General features: G+C 42.3%; 1 protein-coding gene and 1 long non-coding RNA gene across 3 annotated transcripts in view; one reads left to right on the forward strand and one right to left on the reverse strand.

The window, feature by feature from the left end:
- Positions 1–15,987, reverse strand: part of LOC138960415 (cilia- and flagella-associated protein 65-like) — a 131,491-nt gene extending 115,504 nt beyond the window's left edge. For both annotated transcript variants that reach the window (XM_070332324.1, XM_070332323.1), the window contains exons 1-4: positions 15,857–15,987; positions 15,000–15,262; positions 9,061–9,199; positions 7,494–7,624 (exon numbers count right to left, since the gene is read on the reverse strand). In XM_070332324.1, the coding sequence (XP_070188425.1) occupies positions 7,494–7,624; positions 9,061–9,199; positions 15,000–15,238 (509 nt within the window). In that variant the 5' untranslated portion in view covers positions 15,239–15,262; positions 15,857–15,987. The remainder of the gene's footprint in view (positions 1–7,493; positions 7,625–9,060; positions 9,200–14,999; positions 15,263–15,856) is intronic.
- A 4,161-nt stretch (positions 15,988–20,148) lies between these two features.
- On the forward strand, positions 20,149–26,031 carry LOC138956979 (uncharacterized). The gene is made up of 3 exons (XR_011452891.1): positions 20,149–20,284; positions 24,755–24,890; positions 25,883–26,031. It is a non-coding gene; the product is annotated as an uncharacterized lncRNA (long non-coding RNA).
- The last annotated feature ends 233 nt before the right edge of the window (positions 26,032–26,264 follow it).

The raw sequence follows: 26,264 nt of genomic DNA on the forward strand, positions 1-26,264 counted from the left end.
TGCACCAACACACTAGATATACAGTGGAACCCCCCTTTAAGACATATAAAGTGCATCAACACACTAGATATACAGTGGAACCCCCCTTTAAGACATATAAAGTGCATCAACACACTAGATATACAGTGGAACACCCCTTTAAGACATATAAAGTGCACCAACACACTAGATATACAGTGGAACCCCCCTTTAAGACATATACAGTGCATCAACACACTAGATATACAGTGGAACCCCCTTTAAGACATATAAAGTGCACCAACACACTAGATATACAGTGGAACCCCCCTTTAAGACATATAAAGTGCATCAACACACTAGATATACAGTGGAACCCCCCTTTAAGACAAATACAGTGCATCAACACACTAGATATACAGTGGAACCCCCCTTTAAGACATATAAAGTGCACCAACACACTAGATATACAGTGGAACCCCCTTTAAGACAAATACAGTGCATCAACACACTAGATATACAGTGGAACCCCCCTTTAAGACATATAAAGTGCATCAACACACTAGATATACAGTGGAACCCCCCTTTAAGACATATAAAGTGCACCAACACACTAGATATACAGTGGAACCCCCCTTTAAGACATATAAAGTGCACCAACACACTAGATATACAGTGGAACTCCCCTTTAAGACATATACAGTGCATCAACACACTAGATATACAGTGGAACCCCCCTTTAAGACATATAAAGTGCATCAACACACTAGATATACAGTGGAACCCCCCTTTAAGACATATAAAGTGCACCAACACACTAGATATACAGTGGAACCCCCTTTAAGACATATAAAGTGCACCAACACACTAGATATACAGTGGAACCCCCCTTTAAGACATATAAAGTGCATCAACACACTAGATATACAGTGGAACCCTCCTTTAAGACATATAAAGTGCACCAACACACTAGATATACAGTGGAACCCCCTTTTAAGACATATAAAGTGCATCAACACACTAGATATACAGTGGAACCCCCCTTTAAGACATATAAAGTGCATCAACACACTAGATATACAGTGGAACCCTCCTTTAAGACATATAAAGTGCACCAACACACTAGATATACAGTGGAACCCCCCTTTAAGACATATAAAGTGCACCAACACACTAGATATACAGTGGAACCCCCCTTTAAGACATATAAAGTGCACCAACACACTAGATATACAGTGGAACCCCCCTTTAAGACATATAAAGTGCATCAACACACTAGATATACAGTGGAACCCCCCTTTAAGACATATAAAGTGCATCAACACACTAGATATACAGTGGAACCCCCCTTTAAGACATATAAAGTGCACCAACACACTAGATATACAGTGGAACCCCCCTTTAAGACATATACAGTGCACCAACACACTAGATATACAGTGGAACCCCCCTTTAAGACATATAAAGTGCATCAACACACTAGATATACAGTGGAACCCCCCTTTAAGACATATAAAGTGCACCAACACACTAGATATACAGTGGAACCCCCCTTTAAGACATATAAAGTGCATCAACACACTAGATATACAGTGGAACCCCCCTTTAAGACATATAAAGTGCATCAACACACTAGATATACAGTGGAACCCCCCTTTAAGACATATAAAGTGCATCAACACACTAGATATACAGTGGAACCCCCCTTTAAGACATATAAAGTGCACCAACACACTAGATATACAGTGGAACCCCCCTTTAAGACATATAAAGTGCACCAACACACTAGATATACAGTGGAACCCCCCTTTAAGACATATAAAGTGCATCAACACACTAGATATACAGTGGAACCCCCCTTTAAGACATATAAAGTGCATCAACACACTAGATATACAGTGGAACCCCCCTTTAAGACATATAAAGTGCACCAACACACTAGATATACAGTGGAACCCCCCTTTAAGACATATAAAGTGCACCAACACACTAGATATACAGTGGAACCCCCCTTTAAGACATATAAAGTGCATCAACACACTAGATATACAGTGGAACCCCCCTTTAAGACATATAAAGTGCATCAACACACTAGATATACAGTGGAACCCCCCTTTAAGACATATAAAGTGCATCAACACACTAGATATACAGTGGAACCCCCCTTTAAGACATATAAAGTGCACCAACACACTAGATATACAGTGGAACCCCCTTTAAGACATATACAGTGCACCAACACACTAGATATACAGTGGAACCCCCCTTTAAGACATATAAAGTGCACCAACACACTAGATATACAGTGGAACCCTCCTTTTAAGACATATAAAGTGCACCAACACACTAGATATACAGTGGAACCCCCCTTTAAGACATATAAAGTGCACCAACACACTAGATATACAGTGGAACCCCCCTTTAAGACATATAAAGTGCATCAACACACTAGATATACAGTGGAACCCCCCTTTAAGACATATAAAGTGCATCAACACACTAGATATACAGTGGAACCCCCCTTTAAGACATATAAAGTGCATCAACACACTAGATATACAGTGGAACCCCCCTTTAAGACATATAAAGTGCACCAACACACTAGATATACAGTGGAACCCCCCTTTAAGACATATAAAGTGCATCAACACACTAGATATACAGTGGAACCCCCCTTTAAGACATATAAAGTGCACCAACACACTAGATATACAGTGGAACCCCCCTTTAAGACATATAAAGTGCACCAACACACTAGATATACAGTGGAACCCCCTTTAAGACAAATACAGTGCATCAACACACTAGATATACAGTGGAACCCCCCTTTAAGACATATAAAGTGCACCAACACACTAGATATACAGTGGAACCCCCTTTAAGACATATACAGTGCACCAACACACTAGATATACAGTGGAACCCCCCTTTAAGACATATAAAGTGCATCAACACACTAGATATACAGTGGAACCCCCCTTTAAGACATATAAAGTGCATCAACACACTAGATATACAGTGGAACCCCCCTTTAAGACATATAAAGTGCATCAACACACTAGATATACAGTGGAACCCCCCTTTAAGACATATAAAGTGCACCAACACACTAGATATACAGTGGAACCCCCCTTTAAGACATATAAAGTGCATCAACACACTAGATATACAGTGGAACCCCCCTTTAAGACATATACAGTGCACCAACACACTAGATATACAGTGGAACCCCCCTTTAAGACATATAAAGTGCACCAACACACTAGATATACAGTGGAACCCCCCTTTAAGACATATAAAGTGCATCAACACACTAGATATACAGTGGAACCCCCCTTTAAGACATATAAAGTGCACCAACACACTAGATATACAGTGGAACCCCCTTTAAGACAAATACAGTGCACCAACACACTAGATATACAGTGGAACCCTCCTTTTAAGACATATAAAGTGCACCAACACACTAGATATACAGTGGAACCCCCCTTTAAGACATATAAAGTGCACCAACACACTAGATATACAGTGGAACCCTCCTTTAAGACATATAAAGTGCACCAACACACTAGATATACAGTGGAACCCCCCTTTAAGACATATAAAGTGCATCAACACACTAGATATACAGTGGAACCCCCCTTTAAGACATATAAAGTGCACCAACACACTAGATATACAGTGGAACCCTCCTTTAAGACATATAAAGTGCATCAACACACTAGATATACAGTGGAACCCCCCTTTTAAGACCCCCAATTTTACACTTTCGCGACGGGAGGTGAATAAATCAGTAGCAGCACTGACACGCCCATGGACGGGATGTGAATTTTTCAGTAACAGTCATACAAGGTACACGACTCGTGATTGCTTCCCGGTTTTTGAAGATTGCAATAAATTGAGTTGTTTCTCTTGATACACGTGACTTCCTTTTCCGCCCTCATCAAATTAGTGCAGATTTGCGTGGTTTTTTCGAGAAAAAAAAAACTGTATCGAAGGCGAGCCTTGTCACGGGAGGTGATTCTCCGGATGTTGGATCTTGAGGATCCTGTAGATCATGATTCCGACGTGTCGTTTTCGCCTCAAGAAAGCGATAATAGCAGTGATAGTGAGGAAGAAACAGTCATGTTGTTGCTAGTACGAGTCGGCAAACTACACGTGGCAGGGGTGGTACTGCTAGACGCACATGTATCTCGGAATCGTGTAGGTGCAAGGGGGCGTGGCAGCACTGATAACAATGGCTGGCTGGAGCCTCCTAATCCTTTTGGAAATGTTTATAGGTGTACAGTTGGTACTTTGTTGTGAAAATGTGACTTATATTCAATATGGATTACCTGGACATTATTTGGTGAGTGTCACAGTTTTGTTTCATTTGAGTCAGGATGCTGTGAGTGAATGCGTGATTTGCTTTTTTTTTTCTTGGTACTGTCTCCTTATTTCTGTGTACAAGGTTAACAATATTTCAACTAATTCATAGGTTTTACACCTTGTTTGGTTATAACATTATTTATAATGCTTTCTGTTAAAAAATAACTTTTAACAAGAAGGGCAAAGCCCATACGACTCACATGCTTGACCTTGACCTTTACATGACCTTGACCTTCAGGGTCAAGGTAAAGTCAAGGTCAAATAACTAAACCTAGCAATGACATCATACACTAAGAACTGCTTTACACATTTTTCCTACCAAAATACATGTGACCCAAGGTCAAGGTCATCCAAGGTCATGCAACACAAAGCTGTTAATTCAAGACATAGGAAGTACAATGGTGCTTATTGGCTCTTTCTACCATGAGATATGGTCACTTTTAGTGGTTCACTACCTTATTTTGGTCACATTTCATAAGGGTCAAAGTGACCTTGACCTTGATCATATGTGACCAAATGTGTCTCATGATGAAAGCATAACATGTGCCCCACATAATTTTTAAGTTTGAAACAGTTATCTTCCATAGTTCAGGGTCAAGGTCACTTCAAAATATGTATACAATCCAACTTTGAAGAGCTCCTGTGACCTTGACCTTGAAGCAAGGTAAACCAAACTGGTATCAAAAGATGGGGCTTACTTTGCCCTATATATCATATAAAGGTGAGGTATTCAATCTCAAAAACTTCAGAGAAAATAGGAAAAATGTGAAAAATAGCTGTTTTTTAGACAACATTTATGGCCCCTGCGACCTTGACCTTGAAGCAAGGTCAAGATGCTATGTATGTTTTTTGGGGCCTTGTCATCATACACCATCTTGCCAAATTTGGTACTGATAGACTGAATAGTGTCCAAGAAATATCCAACGTTAAAGTTTTCCGGACGGGGGGGACGTACGGACGGACGACTCGGGTGAGTACATAGACTCACTTTTGCTTCGCATGTGAGTCAAAAAAGCAGTGGAAAAGAAAACACACACAAAAAACCGTTTAAAAACACAAATTATAATAATAATAATAATAATAATAATGGAAACTTATAGAGCGCTTACCTAGAAGCTCTAAGCGCTTTACAATGACATTGCTATACACATGTACAAAACCAAAATACAGCATTAAGACACAAAAAGAACAGGAGTACAAAAGCAAATTCATCGTTGAAGTCCATGCAGTCACAATAATACAAACACACGCGTGCGCACGCACATACGCGTGCGCATACACACACACATGCTATCACCACACACATGCACAGATACACACAGACACACGTTCACACACACACACACACACACACACACACACACACACACACACACACACACACACACACACACACACACACGCATACAGACAGGCGCACACACATACATACAACACACACACATACACATGCACTCACACATGAATACTAATATACCTACACAATCTGCATACATGGCGTACACACAAAAAAGCCGCAGATATAATCACAAAACCAAGCTCGTGCTTATGCACATCCATGTATCTAACTAGATAAACCGATTTGTAGTTTGCACAAGGAAAAGAGAAAAAGTAGCAGCACACGATTTCCAGATCACTGGCTGCTGCAGGGGTCACCAGACAGTTTGGGAGTTACTGGTTAGTCTAGAAAATGCTGTGTGAACAGGTGCGTTTTCAGATTTGATCTAAAAGAAGAATAGGATGGACTATGTCTGACAGAATAAGGAAGGGAGTTCCATGTTTTAACAGCAGCAAATGAAAATGCGCGTTGTCCATGTACTTTTCTTTTTTTTGTTGGAATTCGGAACATTCGAGTGTCAGCGGCAGAGCGCAGCGATCTGGAAGGGACGTACAGGTTTACGAGTTCAGACAGATATGAAGGTGCAGAACCAGTGATGATTTTAAAACAGAGACACGAGCTTTTGTACTTAATTCTTTGATTGACCGGAAGCCAGTGCAGATATTTCAAAAGGGGAGTACAAGGTTGCTTCTTGGAGGATTTACAAATTAATCTTGCAGCTGAATGTTGAACCCTTTGCAGTGGTTGGATGATAGTCTGGGGGCTACCGATTAGTACTGAATTACAAAAGTCTATTCTAGATAGCACACACAAAGAAATTAGTGTTTTGGTGGCCTCTTCAGTCAGACAAGAGCGGACTGAACTAATCCTTTTCAACTCAATGTATGCGGCCTGGCAGGTTTTGGTGACATGCTGTTTCATAGTCAGATCGCGGTCAATAATGACTCCAAGATCGCAAACTTTATCTGCAAAATCAATGCTAACAGCACCGAGTGTTACTGCTTTTGGAAGAGAGTGAGTTTTTTTGGATTTTGAGAAACACATCGCCTCGGTCTTATCGTCATTCAGTTTGAGTTTATTTTCTGACATCCATGTTTTAACAGTTGAAGTACAGATGTTTAGAGAGTGAAGGAGGTTAGGAATGTTTTCAGGTGATTCTGATTTGTATAGTTGTGTGTCGTCTGCGAACATTTCATGCTCGACGGAATGAGTCGAGATTACATTGGACAGAGGAGTTGTATAGAGAATAAAAAGGACAGGACCCAGCACAGAGCCTTGTGGGACGCCAAACTCAAGGGGAACTGTGGCTGACTGGTGGTCACCGACAAGAACAAACTGCTTTCTCTCAGTTAGATACGACCGAAAAATTATCCCCCTTTCACCCCCCCTTTGATAAAACAAATCGCGTGACAAACTTATAAATAGCACGACTGAACTGGGTATCCATTTTTTAATTAGTACACAACATTTGGTGGTGATTGGACTTAATTCAAGCTTGCTAGACAGATTTCTTTACAGTTACTGTTTTTTTTTAAAGTTTCTTGGTGGCAAGCTTGGGCAGGCAAGACGTTAACGCCGTGGCAATGCTAGTCACAATAGTGTTAAGACTTCCTCCTTTTTAAGATCTTGCCTTTTCTGATTTTCTGTTTGAACTGCTTGTATATTTACCTCCATTTTAAGACTCCCATTCTTCATTTTAAGACTCCCATTCTTTTTAAGGCCTGATTTTATCAGATTTTTTGAGGTCTTAAAAATGAGGAGGGGGGTTCCACTGTATCAAAAATGTGCACTACTCCATTTGCTGATTTGCTGCATGTTCAAAACTTACCCAGTGTTGATGACATTGAAGGTGACAGAGGATATGTCATGAGCAGCACACATCTGGAAATCCATCGTGTCAGGCACACTGATGACAGTCCTTGGCAACACAGCTTGCAGCAACACCTCAAACTGGCCTTCCTGAGACAGCCAATAAACAGTGACACCTCAAACTGGCCTTCCTGAGACAGCCAATAAACACAGTGACACCTCAAACTGGCCTTCCTGAGACAGCCAATAAACACAGCAACACCTCAAACTGGCCTTCCTGAGACAGCCAATAAACACAGTGACACCTCAAACTGGCCTTCCTGAGACAGCCAATAAACACAGTGACACCTCAAACTGGCCTACCTGAGACAGCCAATAAACACAGTGACACCTCAAACTGGCCTTCCTGAGACAGCCAATAAACAAAGTACAAAGTACAGCGACACCTCAAACTGGCCTTCCTGAGACAGCCAATAAACACAGTGACACCTCAAACTGGCCTTCCTGAGACAGCCAATAAACACAGTGACACCTCAAACTGGCCTTCCTGAGACAGCCAATAAACACAGCAACACCTCAAACTGGCCTTCCTGAGACAGCCAATAAACACAGTGACACCTCGAACTGGCCTTCCTGAGACAGCCAATAAACAAAGTACAAAGTACAGCGACACCTCAAACTGGCCTTCCTGAGACAGCCAATAAACACAGTGACACCTCAAACTGGCCTTCCTGAGACAGCCAATAAACAAAGTACAAAGTACAGCGACACCTCAAACTGGCCTTCCTGAGACAGCCAATGAACACAGTGACACCTCAAACTGGCCTTCCTGAGACAGCCAATAAACAAAGTACAAAGTACAGCGACACCTCAAACTGGCCTTCCTGAGACAGCCAATAAACACAGTGACACCTCAAACTGGTAGAGAGGTAGAGAGAAAGGTAGAGAGAAAGGTAGAAAGAAAGGTAGAAAGAAAGGTAGAAAGAAAGGTAGAAAGAAAGGTAGAAAGAAAGGTAGAGAGAAATTAGGTAGAGAGAGGTAGAGAGAAAGGTAGTGAAAGAGGTAGAGAGAAAGGTAGAGAGAGAGGTAGAGAGAAAGGTAGAGAGAGGTAGAGAGAAAGGTATATAAAGGTAGAGAGAAAGGTATAGAAAGGTAGAGAGAAAGGTATAGAAAGGTAGAGAGAAAGGTATAGAAAGGTAGAGAGAAAGGTAGAGCGAGAGGTAGAGAAAGGTAGAGCGAGGGGTAGAGAGAAAGGTAGATAGAGGTAGAGAGAAAGGTAGAGCGAGAGGTAGAGAAAGGTAGAAAGAAAGGTAGAGCGAGGGGTAGAGAGAAAGGTAGATAGAGGTAGAGAGAAAGGTAGAGAAAGGTAGAGAGAAAGGTAGAGCGAGGGGTAGAGAGAAAGGTAGATAGAGGTAGAGAGAAAGGTAGAGCGAGAGGTAGAGAGAAAGAGGCAAACAGAGAGACAGTGAGTTAGAAAGCAAATACTTGAGAAAACAAACTCCTCCTCACCTCCACATAAAAACAACAAAAGAACAAAGAACCTCAAAAATGACAATCACAAAACTAAACGCAACACACAAATTTACCGGAGTAGTGAAGGCGATGGCATCATCATATCTAATTTTTTCAAGTGGACGGAAGGTGATGGGGAGCGTGAAGCTGGTGCCTGCACTGAGAGTCACTGGTTTGGGATACAAAGTGGAGAAAAAACGTGTGTTTGGGGCACTGAAAATCAAAATACAGAACTCGTGAGCACAAGAAATAACATGCAGACGTTGGGACAACAGACAATCAGGTTATTTCCACAAAAGCTATATCAGGGATGTTGCCACAAATTCATACCTATAGGACAAATGTCCTGAACTCTTCGGCATCAATAGGACATTTGACTGCTTTCAGACATTTTAATAGGACATTATAATTGTGTGCAAAACACAAAATTATCATGTGCACACACACAAATGTCATATACCCTATGCACCAACATTGTGTGCGTATATTGTTTTCTTACTTTTTGTTTACTTTCAAACAGGAAAACACAACAGAAACAAACAAACTAAAAAGCAACCAACAACTTCAACACTCTTACTTTGATTGGCACACAAACTGCATGATTTCCTGACAGAGCTTTACTTTGATTGGCACACAGACTGCATGATTTCCTGACAGAGCTTTACTTTGATTGGCACACAAACTGCATGATTTCCTGACAGAGCTTTACTTTGATTGGCACACAAACTGCATCATTTCCTGACAGAGCTTTACTTTGATTGGCACACAAACTGCATCATTTCCTGACAGAGCTTTACTTTGATTGGCACACAAACTGCATCATTTCCTGACAGAGCTTTACTTTGATTGGCACACAAACTGCATGATTTCCTGACAGAGCTTTACTTTGATTGGCACACAGACTGCATGATTTCCTGACAGAGCTTTACTTTGATTGGCACACAAACTGCATGATTTTCTGACAGAGCTTTACTTTGATTGGCACACAAACTGCATGATTTCCTGACAGAGCTTTACTTTGATTGGCACACAAACTGCATGATTTCCTGACACAGCTTTACTTTGATTGGCACACAAACTGCATGATTTCCTGACAGAGCTTTACTTTGATTGGCACACAAACTGCATCATTTCCTGACAGAGCTTTACTTTGATTGGCACACAAACTGCATGATTTCCTGACACAGCTTTACTTTGATTGGCACACAAACTGCATGATTTCCTGACACAGCTTTACTTTGATTGGCACACAAACTGCATGATTTCCTGACAGAGCTTTACTTTGATTGGCACACAAACTGCATCATTTCCTGACACAGCTTTTTCTTGACAGATTCGACAAAACAGTTTGCCTATATAGATGGTCTCTTTGCTGTCAAATTCATAAGAAACCTATTCCTACAACTGACATACATAGCTTTTTACTTGTCATATATGAAACTTATATGTTTCTTATAAGAAACTTATATGTTTCTTATATGTCTCTTATATGTTCATATATGTTCATTTCGTACGGGGAGACACACACACACACACACACACACAAACACAGAGAAGCCGTATCTATAGAGAGATAGATGACAGTGTATTTTTCGCGTGGCTATAAATTGATTCGACCTTTGCACTTTTACAGTGAGGATAATTTACGGGTCCAATTTACGTTCTGGACACTGCGGTGACCTTCTAAAAATAGTAACAGAACGCCGGGAATATCCGAAGATGCCCCCCTCATACTATAGTGCACCATACGAAGGAAGGGAGGTAAACGCTGAAAACATGGAGAAGATAAGGAAGAGTTACTGGGAATGGTGAAATGAACACAAAAACCAAAATCGGTTCAGCGCTGCGCGCTGAGAGCACGTGTTGAAATATCTCATCGATGATATTGTGTCCGGGGTGTAGCTGAATACGGTGTCCAAATTTGAAAAAGATCCACCGAGAACTTTGGCTTTGGTGTGTCGGTATGGGGGCCTGGGTAGCTGAGGTGGAACCAAAATAGCTGAGGTGGAACCAAAATCGGTTCAGCGCTGCGCGCTGAGAGCACGTGTTGAAATATCTCATCGATGAGGTTGTGTCCGGTGTCTCTCTGAATAAGCCCACCAAATTTGAAGCAGATCCATCGAGAACTTTGGCCGTGCATCGCGAAGACACAGAAAAACAGACACACACACACACAGACACACAGACACAAGTCGTATATATATATAGATAGATACGACTTGTGTGTGTGTGTGTGTGTGTGTGTGTGTGTGTGTGTGTGTGTGTGTGTGTGTGTGTGTGTGTGTGTGTGTGTGTGTGTGTGTGTGTGTGTGTGTATTCGCAATGCACGGCCAAAGTTCTCGATGGATCTGCTTCAAATTTGGTGGGCATGTTCAGGTAGGCCCCGGACACAACCTGGTTGATGAGAATTTTCAACACGTGCTCTCAGTGCGCAGCGCTGAACCGATTTTGGTTTTTCTGTAGATCCATTCCCAGTAACTCTTCCTTATCTTCTCCAGTGTTTTGCGCGTTTATCTCCCTTCCTTCCAAGCAGCTTCAGATATTCCCGTTACTATTCTTAGAAGGTCACTGCACTGTCCAGAACGCTTTCCTTGCATGTACCCGTAAGTTGTCCTCACTGTAAAAGTGCAAAGGTCGAATCTATTTATAAAAAAATCCACTGTCATCTATCTATATTACGGCTTTGTGTGTGTGTGTGTGTGTGTGTGTGTGTGTGTGTGTGTGTGTGTGTGTGTGTGTGTGTGTGTGTGTGTGTGTATGTATGTGTGTGTGTGTGTGTGTGTGTAGGCAACACCTGTGGATTGTAGAGTTCTGTTTGTGATGGGGTCTGGCGGCTTTTGTCTCTGTATGTTCGGGCCTTCCTATGAGAAGCCATAACAGTTATTATAGGGCTTAGAAATAAGCTCTAAAATTCTCAATCCCGTTTGAGTGGACTTCGCCTTCAAAGGTGATTGTGGTGTTTCGGCACTTGGTTACATTTGGCGTCGTCGACAGGGATGGGACTCCACATGAAATGTTCAGGCCACTGAATCATTTTCGTGCTGTATTCCACCAACCTGGGAGGGACCTAAGCTTGGCAGGTCCATGGTTCGGAACTTTGGGGACAAAGTTCATTCAAAGGGGGTCGAGTGTGACAGGGAGACTACCGTCGCCCTTCACAGCAGACTCTGCCCCAAGTAACACGCATATTGAAATCCCACTGGGTTCCCAGTGGTGAATAAGTGGGAAGAGGATGGGAGAGTGGGCCCACTCCCATCCCACAGAACTCCCACAGTCAAAGCTATGAGAAGAAAGTGGTATAAACCTGGGCCGTCCCTTAGTCTCTGGGAAACAAGCTTGCACTTCGACAGAAATGGGATAAAAGTGGGAATTCCCTCTTCGTTCCCACACAGCATGCGAGGAAAATGTTCCGACGCTGCAAGCGCGAGTCACACTGTCACTGCGCGAGTCTGCAAGTTGCTCCATCGAGATCGGTGACGTCACAGCACACGCTGTTTACACTAGACTCGTTTGAATCGTGGCAAACGTTGAATACACCAAAGTATTTTATATGTGTGTAATTACTGCAGTTCTGTTAATAACAACTGTTGTCTCTAGAATGGTTTATTTACTCACGTGATGACTAAATATTTTCAAGGATTTTTGTTTTCACTGCGGGACTATTATTCTGCCCTGTTCAGTTCCGCGTTGGGCCTGCCGATTGTCGGATTGAGAGTGTGTGAAATTTGCTACAATTGCCGGCGAATAGACTGTGAATACGTTCCGTGCGCGCGAGTATTGCATGTGCATGGATTAAAGATTACATCTGAAGAACACCGAGTAATATAATGGCGGTGCTTCATATTCAACAAAGCGAAGACGATCAGTGGGATTACTGTCAAACTCGAAGGTTGATGAACTTTCCCACGGCACGTGGCTGCACGCGCGCTCGATGACTCGATTTGAGTGATTAAAAACTAGTGTGTGTGTGTGCTTGAATATGTATCTGTGTGCATCAGTTGTTCTTGTTTTTGTTTTTCTTTACACATTGATGATTTTTAAATTCGCAGGACTCTTGAGACGTTCGCAAGAACCCAGTCCTCTACGGAAGTCAGAAGAAGAACAAGAAGGGCAAAGCCCATACGACTCACATGCTTGACCTTGACCTTTACATGACCTTAACCTTCAGGGTCAAGGTCAAATAACTAAACCTAGCAATGACATCATACACTAAGAACTGCTTTACACATTTTTCCTACCAAAATACATGTGACCTTGACCCAAGGTCAAGGTAATCCAAGGTCATGCAACACAAAGCTGTTAATTCAAGACATAGGAAGTACAATGGTGCTTATTGGCTCTTTCTACCATGAGATATGGTCACTTTTAGTGGTTCACTACCTTATTTTGGTCACATTTCATAAGGGTCAAAGTGACCTTGACCTTGATCATATGTGACCAAATGTGTCTCATGATGAAAGCATAACATGTGCCCCACATAATTTTTAAGTTTGAAACAGTTATCTTCCATAGTTCAGGATCAAGGTCACTTTAAAATATGTATACAATCCAACTTTGAAGAGCTCCTGTGACCTTGACCTTGAAGCAAGGTAAACCAAACTGGTATCAAAAGATGGGGCTTACTTTGCCCTATATATCATATATAGGTGAGGTATTCAATCTCAAAAACTTCAGAGAAAATGGGAAAAATAGCTGTTTTTAGACAACATTTATGGCCCCTGCGACCTTGACCTTGAAGCAAGGTCAAGATGCTATGTATGTTTTTTGGGGCCTTGTCATCATACACCATCTTGCCAAATTTGGTACTGATAGACTGAATAGTGTCCAAGAAATATCCAACGTTAAAGTTTTCCGGACGGACGGACGGACGACTCGGGTGAGTACATAGACTCACTTTTGCTTCGCATGTGAGTCAAAAATTAAGAAGTCCCACACGTTTCCGATTTAAACCCCACTTGTTTCCCACCCGAATCCCACTTGTTTCCCGCTCGCTTCCTACCTGAATCCCACTCGTTTTCCACCCGTGAATCCCACTCGTTTCCCACCCTGATCCCACTCGTGCCCCACCCGTTTTCCAGTCGTGTCCCACTGGTTTCCCACTGGTGTCCCATTTACTTCCCACTGGGCTCCCACTGGAAGTCGTAATCAAATCCCACATGCCGCCCATGTGGGACTTCCCACAACGTCACCATGTGGGATCCCACTTGGGGCCCACATGGGATCCATGTGGGAAGGTTACTTGGGGCAGAGTTGTTCGCTTTAGAAGTTGTGAGCTATTTATAGCTAGCTCGCCAGGCAACACCTGTGGATTGTAGAGTTCTGTTTGTGATGGGGTCTGGCGGCTTTTGTCTCTCTGTATGTTCTTGCCTTCCTTTGTGTGGGCACAAACTGGTGGATAAAAATGTTCAACACGTGCTCTAAGACGGCGAACCGCCACGCTGTCTGTCTTTGTCTCGCGATTCACCCGGCGAAGCTGGGTATTCCTCTAGTTGTGTATAAATGACTAATGTCTCTTCTTCAGCGTTCGTGGGCTGAAACTCCCATGTACACTACGTGTTTTTTGCACGAGTGGAAATTTACGTGTATGACCGTTTTTACCCCGCCATTTAGGCAGCCATACGCCGCTTTCGGGGGAAGCATGCTGGGTATTTTCGTGTTTCTATAACCCACCGAACTCTGACATGGATTACAGGATCTTTTTCGTGCGCACTTGGTCTTGTGCTTGCGTGTACACACGGGGGTGTTCGGACACCGAGGAGAGTCTGCACACAAAGTTGACTCTGAGAAATAAATCTCTCGCCGAACGTGGGGACGAACTCACGCTGACAGCGGCCAACTGGATACAAATCCAGCGCACTACCGACTGAGCTATATCCCCGCCCCAATGACTAATGTGACAATGTACATTTAATCTTTGATTGGTAATGTCAGGACATACCAAAAACTGAATACAAAATAATGTACTGTTTGCAACTAAGTGTATTTAACTAAAAAAAGATCAGCAATTACCAACCTGAACTTGAGTTTCTTGCTCTTGACTGACACATTTTTGAGAACAATGTTCTGGGTATACTCTTTTCCAGGCTCCCATCCTCGATAGATGATCTGCTGCCCCAGCTCAATGCCGTTAACAAGTTGCTTGTCCGGATGCGTTGGTGAGATTCCGGTGGGGCTTGTGTGCTCCCCTTTGGCGCTTGACCGCTGCAGTGTTGCAGAATAGCTGACCGGTCTGGCTGGCTGTGCAGTCGGCATTGTGATTTCCTTTTGTTAGCACTTCTGAAATGAATGGGGGTTGGGTGAGGGTGGGAAGAAGGAAAATGAAAAACCATTCAAAGCAGGATTTGGATTTGAATGTACTCAAAACACATGCAAACTGGGAAAACAGTGTATCTCTTCGACTCCCCCCCCCCCCCCCCCCCCTTCCCAACAGGAAAAATTTGATAAAAAAGAGGGTAACTGTCTGTATAAACATATGTGCTGTAGTATACTCATCAAAGTATAAAAAAACCATAACTGTCCAAACGACATCATGTTCGCATATATATGCTGTGTCACTTTCACGGACGCGGTAACTTGAGTGAGGGATGTGGTCTTAGTCGGGTCTATGAGCTCATCAGCATTCACCTTAACTTGCGATAAAATGACGCAAAACAAAATGTCACGGTGTGTTGTTAAGCACATGTCATAAACAGTAATGCAGTCTCATAGAATACGCCAGATAACAAGTCGCAAAGCTGACATTCATGGTGGCTACTTTTAACATGGGAGCAAGAGAAAAAACATGTCGTATTCGTGCACAAGTTTACGTCATGCAATGTTTGTTGCCATCCTTTGATATGTGAACATCTATAAAACAATCAAACGACCTACCTCAATTACTGTGTGATTTTTATGAAGTCATCACATCATAATAAATACAGTAAGTAATCCGTCTCTAACACTGTTCAGATGCAGTGGTGGCAGCCATGTTGGCTTAATCCTCACAACAGCAATGGCGGCTTAGCAACGAAGCAGAGTAGTCGTTCTTGGTGGGCTTGAAACCGCGATAGCTCAGCGGGTAAAGATCCGCGCGTTTCAAATGCATTCTTTCTTTCTTTATTTGGTGTTTAACGTCGTTTTCAACCGTTCAAGGTTATATCGCGATGGGGAAGGGGGGGGGGGATGGGATAGAGCCACTTGTTATGGGGGATTTTAATTTCCCAGGTGTTCGTTGGGATGGGGTGTGGACAGGTGAAAAGAACAACAACATAATAGAGCATATTCTTGACTCTTTCTTGATTCAGAAGGTTCAGGAACCTACCAGACGGAGAGTAGGCCAGAGGCCGACCCTGGACGATTGGGTTCTAGTTAATGAACAAAATTTAATTCAGTCTGATGTTGATCACCTTGACCCTGTGGCCGGGAGTGACCATGATGTTTTAAGTTTTCAGTTGTACATTGCGCAACAAAAAGAAAATCAGGAGGCGAAATATAACTATAACCTTAAGAAAGGAGACTACAGTAAGCTTAGAAGAATAGTTAAGGAACATGACTGGTCAAATCTAGCCGAACTCGACGTGGAGGAGGCCTGGAGCTGCATAAAGACCGTGCTACACGATGGTATGGAAAAGTGTATTCCTAAGGTAAAGAAAACACATAAAAAAAATATGAAACCTAAGTGGTTGGATAATAAAGCCATGAGGCAGATAAAGAAAAAGCATAGCGCTTATAAGAGATATTTATGTTCAAAGTCCGGACATGACTACCTAAGATACATTAAGATAAGAAATACTTGTACAAAAGACCTGAAAAAATCCCGTAAGGAATACGAAAAACAGATTGCAAAAGAAGGGAAGATAAACCCTAAGATGTTTTGGAAGTACGTCCAGGAGAGAATGAAGACTTCTACAGGTATAAGCACTTTGAAAAAGGTGGATGGTTCCTTTGTGGTTGACGATATGGGTAAGGCAGAAACCTTAAATGAGTATTTTTCTAGCGTTTTTACACGCGAGGACGTGTCAGACATCCCGACTATGACGGAAGGCTGCTATTCAGATGGGGCATCCTTATCTGAGATGAGAGTGACACCCTTAGCAGTTAAAAAGAAACTGAAAGAGTTGGATGAAAATAAAGCCCAAGGGCCTGATCTAATCCCATCAAAGGTACTTAAGGAGTTGTGTGATGAACTATCTATCCCATTATGCTTGCTGTTCAACAAATCTTTGGAATCTGGAAATATACCAGGTGATTGGAAAACAGCGGAGGTAACCGCTATTTTCAAAAAGGGTACTAAGTCAGAACCAGGTAACTACAGACCAGTAAGCTTAACCTGTGTAACATGCAAGGTATTGGAGTCTCTTGTTCGGGATTCTATAGTGTCTTACCTCACAGACAATAATTTATATGCTGACTGTCAGCATGGTTTTAGAAAAAGACGTTCTTGTGTCACTCAACTCATAGAGGTCATGGAAGACCTCACAAAATTTGTTGATGAAGGTGAAGCCATAGATATTATTTACTGTGACTTTAAGAAGGCTTTCGATACTGTGCCGCATGAGAGATTACTCCTAAAGCTTGCTTCGTATGGGCTTAGTTCCATCGTCCTTTCCTGGATTCGGTCATTCCTGAGTGGCCGGTCCCAGAGGGTACGAGTTGGACAGGCAACGTCGAACCAAGCAGCAGTTCTCAGCGGAATTCCACAGGGCAGCGTTTTGGGGCCGGTTCTATTTACAGTGTTTATAAATGACTTACCAGATGTGGTTAGTGGTATAGTGAAGATATTTGCGGATGATACAAAGCTGTACAATAAAGCAACAAACAGTTCAGTCATGCAAAAAGACATACACTTACTTCAGGATTGGACAAATAAATGGAAATTATTTTTTTAATGTTTCAAAGTGCAATGTTCTGCATTCTGGTAAAAAGAATCCCAAATATGACTACGTGATGACTGTCAATGATGCTATTGAAAAAATAAATGAATGTGATGAGGAAAAGGACATCGGTGTTGTTTTCGACAGCAATTTGTCATTCGACCCGCATATTCGAGGAGTTGTGTCAAAAGCTAATCAGAGGATTGGCATTATCAAACGAACGTTCTCATTTCTTGACAAGGACACCTTCTTAAAGCTATACAAAGCCTTTGTGAGACCACTGGTGGAATATGCAAATGTGGTGTGGAGCCCATTCCTCAAGAGACAGTCTCAGACAATTGAGAGGGTGCAGCGTCGAGCAACTAAAATTCTAAAGGAGTGCCGGGATAAGTCTTACGCGGACAGACTCAAATACCTAGACCTCCACTCTCTGAAGGGAAGGAGGACAAGGGGTGACCTAATACAAACATATAGAATTATAAATGGGGTGGATGATATTGACATGCACAAAATATTCACATTCAAGCAGACAGACAACACCAGAAACAGCCAGGGAAAAATCTTTGTTCAACACTGTAAGACTAACAAGCGCAAGTTTTCGTTTTCTCAAAGAGTTGCTAACAATTGGAATGCACTACCCGCTAACATAAAATTCGCACTCACAGTAGACGCCTTCAAAAACTTCTTGGACAATTCTCCAAAATTTCTTAACCTTTTTTACGACTTTGATTGAAAGAATAGGGATTTAGGCATGCAAAGTATCTGACAAAGAAGGGGCACCAATAAGGCCTCGCGGCCTTCGGCTAACAAATATAGCCGCCCCTATATACTACTACTACTACTACTAATTGTTTCTTGTTCACAAAAGCACTAATCCAAAAATTGCTCCAGGGGCTTGCAACGGTAGGCTAGTACAATATATGACCTTACTGGGAGAATGCAAGTTTCCAGTACAAAGGACTAAACATTTCTTACATACTGCTTGACTAAAATCTTTACAAACATTGACTATATTCTATACAAGAAACACTTAACAAGGGTAAAAGGAGAAACAGAATCCGTTAGTCACCAGTCAGTCTTACGACATGCTGGGGAGCATCGGGTAAATTCTTCCCCCTAACCCGCGGGGGGTTTCAAATGCATACATTGCAAATCAACTAACAAGCTTGCTATAAATAATCTCTATATTACTAAACACTTGTACAGTCAAACACGCTTTAAGCCGAACTCGCCCGAAAAATGACAAATCGTTTCCGCTTATCTGAGTTTGTGCATATCCGTGTTCGGATAAGCGGGCCAAACCTTTCCCGAGAAATTACCCTGCAGTTCGGCTTAAGCGAGTTTTTTTTCAGTATAAGTTGTAAAATCACTTGGAATGTTTCTCTCTCTCTCTCTGTGCGTGGTGTGTGTGTGTGTGTGTGTGTGTGTGTGTGTGTGTGTGTGTGTGTGTGTGTGTGTGTGTGTGTGTGTGTGTGTGTGTGTGTGTGTGTGTGTTTAAATGAATAAGATCAAAACAGTGACAAGTTACAAGTGCTTTCTTCCGTGGGGCTTTATTAATACCTCAAAGCCAATTGTAAAAATAAATGGTGAAAACAGTTACGTGACACATCTCAGAAACAAAACCAAAGATTCCACAAGCAACTACGCTTTGTTAAAAGGATTCCAAGTAAATCATAATAAATGTAATGAAACTCTCTCCATTAAAGAAAGAAAAGAAACAAAATTAGACAATTTGTCTCTGTGGTCATAAATCTAGATCAAATCTCCGTAAACAAGATGGGTTGAGTCCACGCACAAAACTTGGTGACATGTTCGTTTCCGTGGGATAATTATAGCCGTGATGAAATATGTGTATCTTCCTGACGTGTTTTTCAAGCAAAAATAAAAAAAATGTCTCTCCGACAGTGTTTAGAGTTTGGCTTATCAGTCAAAATCACGTTTGAGATATCCGTGTTTGTTAGCTGTTTTTTGACAGAGTTTGGCTTATCCGGATTACAAATAGTCTTACAAAGAGGGGGTCTGGCGGGGAATTGGTTTTGGTTTCTGATATCCGAGTTTTTTGCTTATAAAAGCGTGTTTCGAGCGAGTGCGGCTGTATAACAATTCCCTTGCACAGAAACAATTTGAAAATGCAAAATATATATGACTTTCATTAAAACCAAAACAAACAACAAAACACTGAAGCAAGAAACTATATCCTGATAAAATGACAAGTAACAATTCCCCTTCATACTTTTCAATCTTCTGTTACAGCCATTACATTATTACCATCTTCTCTTGGTATGAACGAAGATCACATGGCCACTTCTCATGAAGCACTTTGAGATAAGACAAGCTCTTGAACTCTGACTAGGTCAGTGTCTTTCTGACAAACACACTTCTCTTCTGCCATTGAAAATGAAGTCTGCTTTGATTTTCAGTCTTCTTCTGATTGTTGTCTCAATTGGTGAGTATTTTGTACTTACTTATTACCTATGAATAATGTTGGTACCCAGTCCAGACTATGCTTTTCTTTTTTTACTTTGATATTGTGTGTGTTTCTTATAATGACTCCGTTTTGAGTAGAGCAGTGCCCAACTTAGCCTAACCTTGCGTTTTGAGTAGAGCAGTGCCCAACTTAGCCTAACCTTGCTTGCCCCAAGTACACTTCGTTTTAGGGTTTACAAATCTTGTGTGTAATGGCTACCAGTGATAACAATAAGTGCTTCAAGCAATAACAAACAGAAAGAATTTACCACCTTAAGAGTAAAACAAACTGTGAATGAAAGTGGTGTTCCGTCTCCTGACAGACTGGAAGATAAAGTGCATTTCAGTCCGATTCAGTCCAAGTAACTGTAATGTGTTGACCGATTCAGTCCAAGTAACTGTAATGTGTCAACCGATTCAGTCCAAGTAGCTGTAATGTGTTGACCGATTCAGTCCAAGTAACTGTAATGTGTCAACCGATTCAGTCCAAGCTAGTAACTGTAATGTGTCTACCGATTCAGTCCAAGTTACTGTAATGTGTCAACCGATTCAGTCCAAGTAACTGTAATATGTCAACCGATTCAGTCCAAGTAACTGTAATGTGTTGATCGACCGATTCAGTGGATTCAGTCCAAGTAACTGTAATGTGTTGACCGATTCAGTCCAAGTAACTCAGGCATGAAAACTGAAAAAAAAAAATACTGAAAACAAAATTCGAAGGCGCATAGCGCCAAGTTTCGCAGGCGCATAGCGCCAAGTTTCGCAGACGCGAAGCGCCAAGACTTCTAGGGAGGTCCGGGGGCATGCTCCCCCGGAAATTTTTTTTTTCAAGGGTGCAATTTGGTGCAATCTGGGGCTATCTGAGCCTTAAAATTGGATTCAAACATGGCCCCAAAACTATTTTACTATAACTATGACTAGGAAAAAAAAAATAAAAAATAAAAATAAAAAAAAAATTTTAAAAAAAAGGAAAAATACGGAAAATAAAAAAAAATACGGTTTATTTTTTTCAAAAATACGGAAAATACGGAGAATTTTCATGCCTGTAACTGTAATGTGTTGACAAATTTAGTCCAAGTAACTGTAATGTGTCAACCGATTCAGACCAAGTAACTGTAATGTGTTGACCAATTCAGTCCAAGTAACTGTAATGTGTTGACCAATTCAGTCAAAGTAACTGTAATGTGTCAACCGATTCAGTCCAAGTAACTGTAATGTGTTGACCAATTCAGTCCAAGTAACTGTAATGTGTCAACCGATTCAGTCCAAGTAACTGTAATGTGTCAACCGATTCAGTCAAAGTAACTGTAATGTGTCAACCGATTCAGTCCAAGTAACTGTAATAAGTCAACCGATTCAGTCCAAGTAACTGTAATGTGTTGACCGATACATGTACATTAACTCCACATGATAATTCAAATATGCCAGAGGTACGAGAAGTTACTTCAATTCCAAGGCTCTTTGTGGTTGTGGGGGTCTAACAAAATCAAGAACATTATTTTATTCTCTTATTTGAAGAGTGATACGAAGGAACTCCCCTTTTAAGACCCCCCCCAATTTAAGACTTCTTGCCTTTTAAGACCCTGTTTTCTTAGATATTTTGTTCATAACCTGTAAATGTACCCTCATTTTAAGACTCCCTCCTTTGTACGGCAAGGCCTGCTTGTGTCCGACTACAGTGTACCGTCAAGCAGTCTAGAGCCAGTGTACAGTGTACCGTCAAGCAGTCTAGAGCCAGTGTACAGTGTACCGTCAAGCAGTCTAGAGCCAGTGTACAGTGTACCGTCAAGCAGTCTAGAGCCAGTGTACAGTGTACCGTCAAGCAGTCTAGAGCCAGTGTACAGTGTACCGTCAAGCAGTCTAGAGCCAGTGTACAATGTACAGTGTACCATCAAGCAGTCTAGAGCCAGTGTACATTGTACCGTCAAGCAGTCTAGAGCCAGTGTACAGTGTACCGTCAAGCAGTCTAGAGCCAGTGTACAGTGTACCGTCAAGCCGTGTAGAGCAAGTGTACAGTGTACCGTCAAGCAGTCTAGAGCCAGTGTACAGTGTACCGTCAAGCAGTCTAGAGCCAGTGTACAGTGTACTGTCAAGCAGTCTAGAGCCAGTGTACAGTGTACCGTCAAGCAGTCTAGAGCCAGTGTACAGTGTACCGTCAAGCAGTCTAGAGCCAGTGTACAGTGTACCGTCAAGCAGTCTAGAGCCAGTGTACAGTGTACCGTCAAGCGGTCTAGAGCCAGTGTACAGTGTACCGTCAAGCAGTCTAGAGCCAGTGTACAGTGTACCGTCAAGCAGTCTAGAGCCAGTGTACAATGTACAGTGTACCATCAAGCAGTCTAGAGCCAGTGTACAGTGTGCCGTCAAGCAGTCTAGAGCCAGTGTACAGTGTACCGTCAAGCAGTCTAGAGCCAGTGTACAGTGTACCGTCAAGCAGTGTAGAGCAAGTGTACAGTGTACCGTCAAGCAGTCTAGAGCCAGTGTACAGTGTACCGTCAAGCAGTCTAGAGCCAGTGTACAGTGTACCGTCAAGCAGTCTAGAGTCTAAAGCCAGTGAACAGTGTACCGTCAAGCAGTCTAGAGTCTAAAGCCAGTGAACAGTGTACCGTCAAGCAGTCTGGAGCCAGTGTACAGTGTACCGTCAAGCAGTCTAGAGCCAGTGTACAGTGTACCGTCAAGCAGTCTAGAGTCTAGAGCCAGTGTACAGTCTACCGTCAAGCAGTCTAGAGTCTACAGCCAGTGTACAGTGTACCATCAAGCAGTCTAGAGCCAGTGTACAGTGCACCGTCAAGCAGTCTAGAGCCACTGTACAGTGTACCGTCAAGCAGTCTAGAGCCACTGTACAGTGTACCATCAAGCAGTCTAGAGCCAGTGTACAGTGTACCATCAAGCAGTCTAGAGTCTAGAGCCAGTGTACAGTGTACCATCAAGCAGTCTAGAGTCTAGAGCCAGTGTACAGTGTACCATCAAGCAGTCTAGAGTCTAGAGCCAGTGTACAGTGTACCATCAAGCAAACTAGAGCCAGTGTACAGTGTACCATCAAGAAGTCTAGAGCCACTGTACAGTGTACCGTCAAGCAGTCTAGAGCCTAGAGCCACTGTACAGTGTACCATCAAGCAGTCTAGAGTCTAGAGCCACTGTACAGTGTACCATCAAGCAGTCTAGAGTCTAGAGCCAGTGTACAGAGTACCATCAAGCTGTCTAGAGCCAATGTACAGTGTACCATCAAGCAGTCTAGAGCCAGTGTTCAGTGTAATATCAATCAGTCTAGAGCCAGTGTACAGTGTACCGTGTACAGTGTACCGTCAAGCAGTCTAGAGTCTAGAGCCAGTGTACAGTGTACCGTCAAGCAGTCTAGAGCCAGTGTACAGTGTACCATCAAGCAGTCTAGAGCCAATGTACAGTGTACCGTCAAGCAGTCTAGAGCCAGTGTACAGTGTACCATCAAGCAGTCTAGAGCCAGTGTACAGTGTACCATCAAGCAGTCTAGAGCCAGTGTACAGTGTACCGTCAAGCAGTCTAGAACCAGTATACAATGTACAGTGTACCATGAAGCAGTCTAGAGCCAGTGTACAGTGTATCATCAAGCAGTCTAGAGCCAGTGTATAGTGTACCATCAAGCAGTCTAGAGCCAGTGTACAGTGTATAGTGTCCCATCAAGCAGTCTAGAGCAACAGTGTACCATCAAGCAGTCTAGAGCCAGTGTACAGTGTACCATCAAGCAGTCTAGAGCCACTGTACAGTGTACCATCAAGCAGTCTAGAGCCACTGTACAGTGTACCGTCAAGCAGTCTAGAGCCAGTGTACAGTGTACCATCAAGCAGTCTAGAGTCTAGAGCCACTGTACAGTGTACTGTCAAGCAGTCTAGAGCCACTGTACAGTGTACCGTCAAGCAGTCTAGAGTCTAGAGCCAGTGTACAGTGTACCGTCAAGCAGTCCAGAGCCACTGTACAGTGTACCGTCAAGCAGTCTAGAGTCTAGAGCCACTGTACAGTGTACCGTCAAGCAGTCTAGAGTCTACAGCCTGTAAGAAAATGTGACACAGTCTAGAGTCTAGAGCCTGTATGAAAACGTGCCAGACAATGCTAATAGCGATGTGTATGGGCGGCCCGGTGGCTCAGTTGGTAGAGCACTGGACTTGTGATTCTAGGGTCGCAGGTTCGAATCCAGGCCGGGACGGACACGGGTCAACTTTATGTGCAGACTCAGAGACGGAATCTATGTTCCACCCCCGTGTCACCAATGTGGCACGTAAAAGACCTCGGTCATTCTGCCATAAGTGCAGGTGGCTGATTACACCTAAACACGCACACACCTGGGTAGCGCGACTCTGTTGCTGCCAGCTTTGCACTGGGAGGAAGCGACCAGAATTTTCCAGCGATGGGACAATATGGTAATGAATATGAAAAAAATTAATTGTTCGAAACACATGTCAAATGTCCTTTTTTTCAGGTGATGTGAGGAACCAATTGCTCACACCTACCATGGTGTGTGAGATGCAATGTCTGGAAAAAGCCGGTGCTCCACAATCTCTGAGCTATAAAGACCCACGTGCACAGGAATGCCGCAATTACTGCTTGAAGCATGCGTACGAATCATTTCTTAATTTGCCGTGATGAATTATGTTTATGAATTTATTTTTTCAGGCACCCTGGAATGTCAGTTGGTGACCCAGTTCCAGGTGTGTCAAATACAGTGTCTGCAAAAAATGGATTCTTCGCATATGTTGAATTTGGACAATTCTCATGAGCAGAAATGCCGTGCATACTGCCTGGAGCATGCGTATGAATGACATTTTTTTTCGGAAACTTTATTCATTTATCAATTTTGGTCCATTTATTTTTACTCGTTTATGGTTGAAAAAACACATCTTGCCGACCACAAAACAACAAAATTGCAGCCCTAAATTTCTTATTTCTTCTATAATACTTGTATGTAAGTGCACCAGAACACACTTTTAAATTGTAGACATTTATTTCCTTAAATATTTCTGGAGTTGGTCCATTTACTCTACTGTAGTGTACAGTTTTAACAAATCAAACTGCAAGTAGATTTTTGGTGTAAATGTTATCTTTGATTTGAAAGTATTGAACTGCACAGTGACCATTGCCACAAAACATACAGTATATTTAAGCCTGCTAATTAAGCTTTATTTCACTGAGCTTATGCACAGTCATCTTTTAATTGACTGATAATTTTCTGCAGGGCTTGTTAGATATGTTTCTTCTCCTCTCTTGAAATGTTCCCTCAGCTAGTGTGATGGAGTTACCAAACTCTTGATCGGGTAGCCAAGGGATATATCGATCAATGTTCAGATTCACTCACACTGTTTTGTGATTAAGTCTGATATAGCTCAGAAAGTTGGATGTTTTGGAACAGAAGTCTTAAAAGGGTTAGGGTTAGGGTTGGGGTTAGGGTCAACCCTAAGGGTAGAAATAGTAATACAGTCCCACAGATCAGAAAATGTAAAACATCAAGATCTCAAACCGGTGGTGGGTAGAGCAGAAAAATGTCATATTTCAACCCAACAAGAAAGTGTTCTTCATTAATGTTCCTTATTGTGTTTTGTTTGGTGTGCAGGTATGACGACTTGTTGGGCATAACGATGCCACCCACACAACAGTAAAGGATTTATACTTTGTGATGTTATGCTGTAAAAAAAAAAAAAACCCAGCATAGATTCCTGTTTACTACTTTTAGAGCAAATTCAAGAATCACTTTAAGATTGACTTGTCATGTGTGCTGGTACAGTTGTAAGGTGTGTGTATGCGCACACGACGTGTGCATGCTGTATGCGTGAGAGTGTGTTTGAGTTACCGTACAAGTGATTGTGTTGAATGTAGGATATTGACTAACTCATACGGATGTGTAGCACGTTCAACATTGTCTCCCTCATACAAAATGCAGCATGAACACTTGACACACAACCATTCCCAATCACACACTTCACCAGTGCAAAAGA

This window comes from Littorina saxatilis, linkage group LG2 (genome assembly GCF_037325665.1).
Source record: "Littorina saxatilis isolate snail1 linkage group LG2, US_GU_Lsax_2.0, whole genome shotgun sequence".
Lineage (NCBI taxonomy): Eukaryota > Metazoa > Mollusca > Gastropoda > Littorinimorpha > Littorinidae > Littorina > Littorina saxatilis.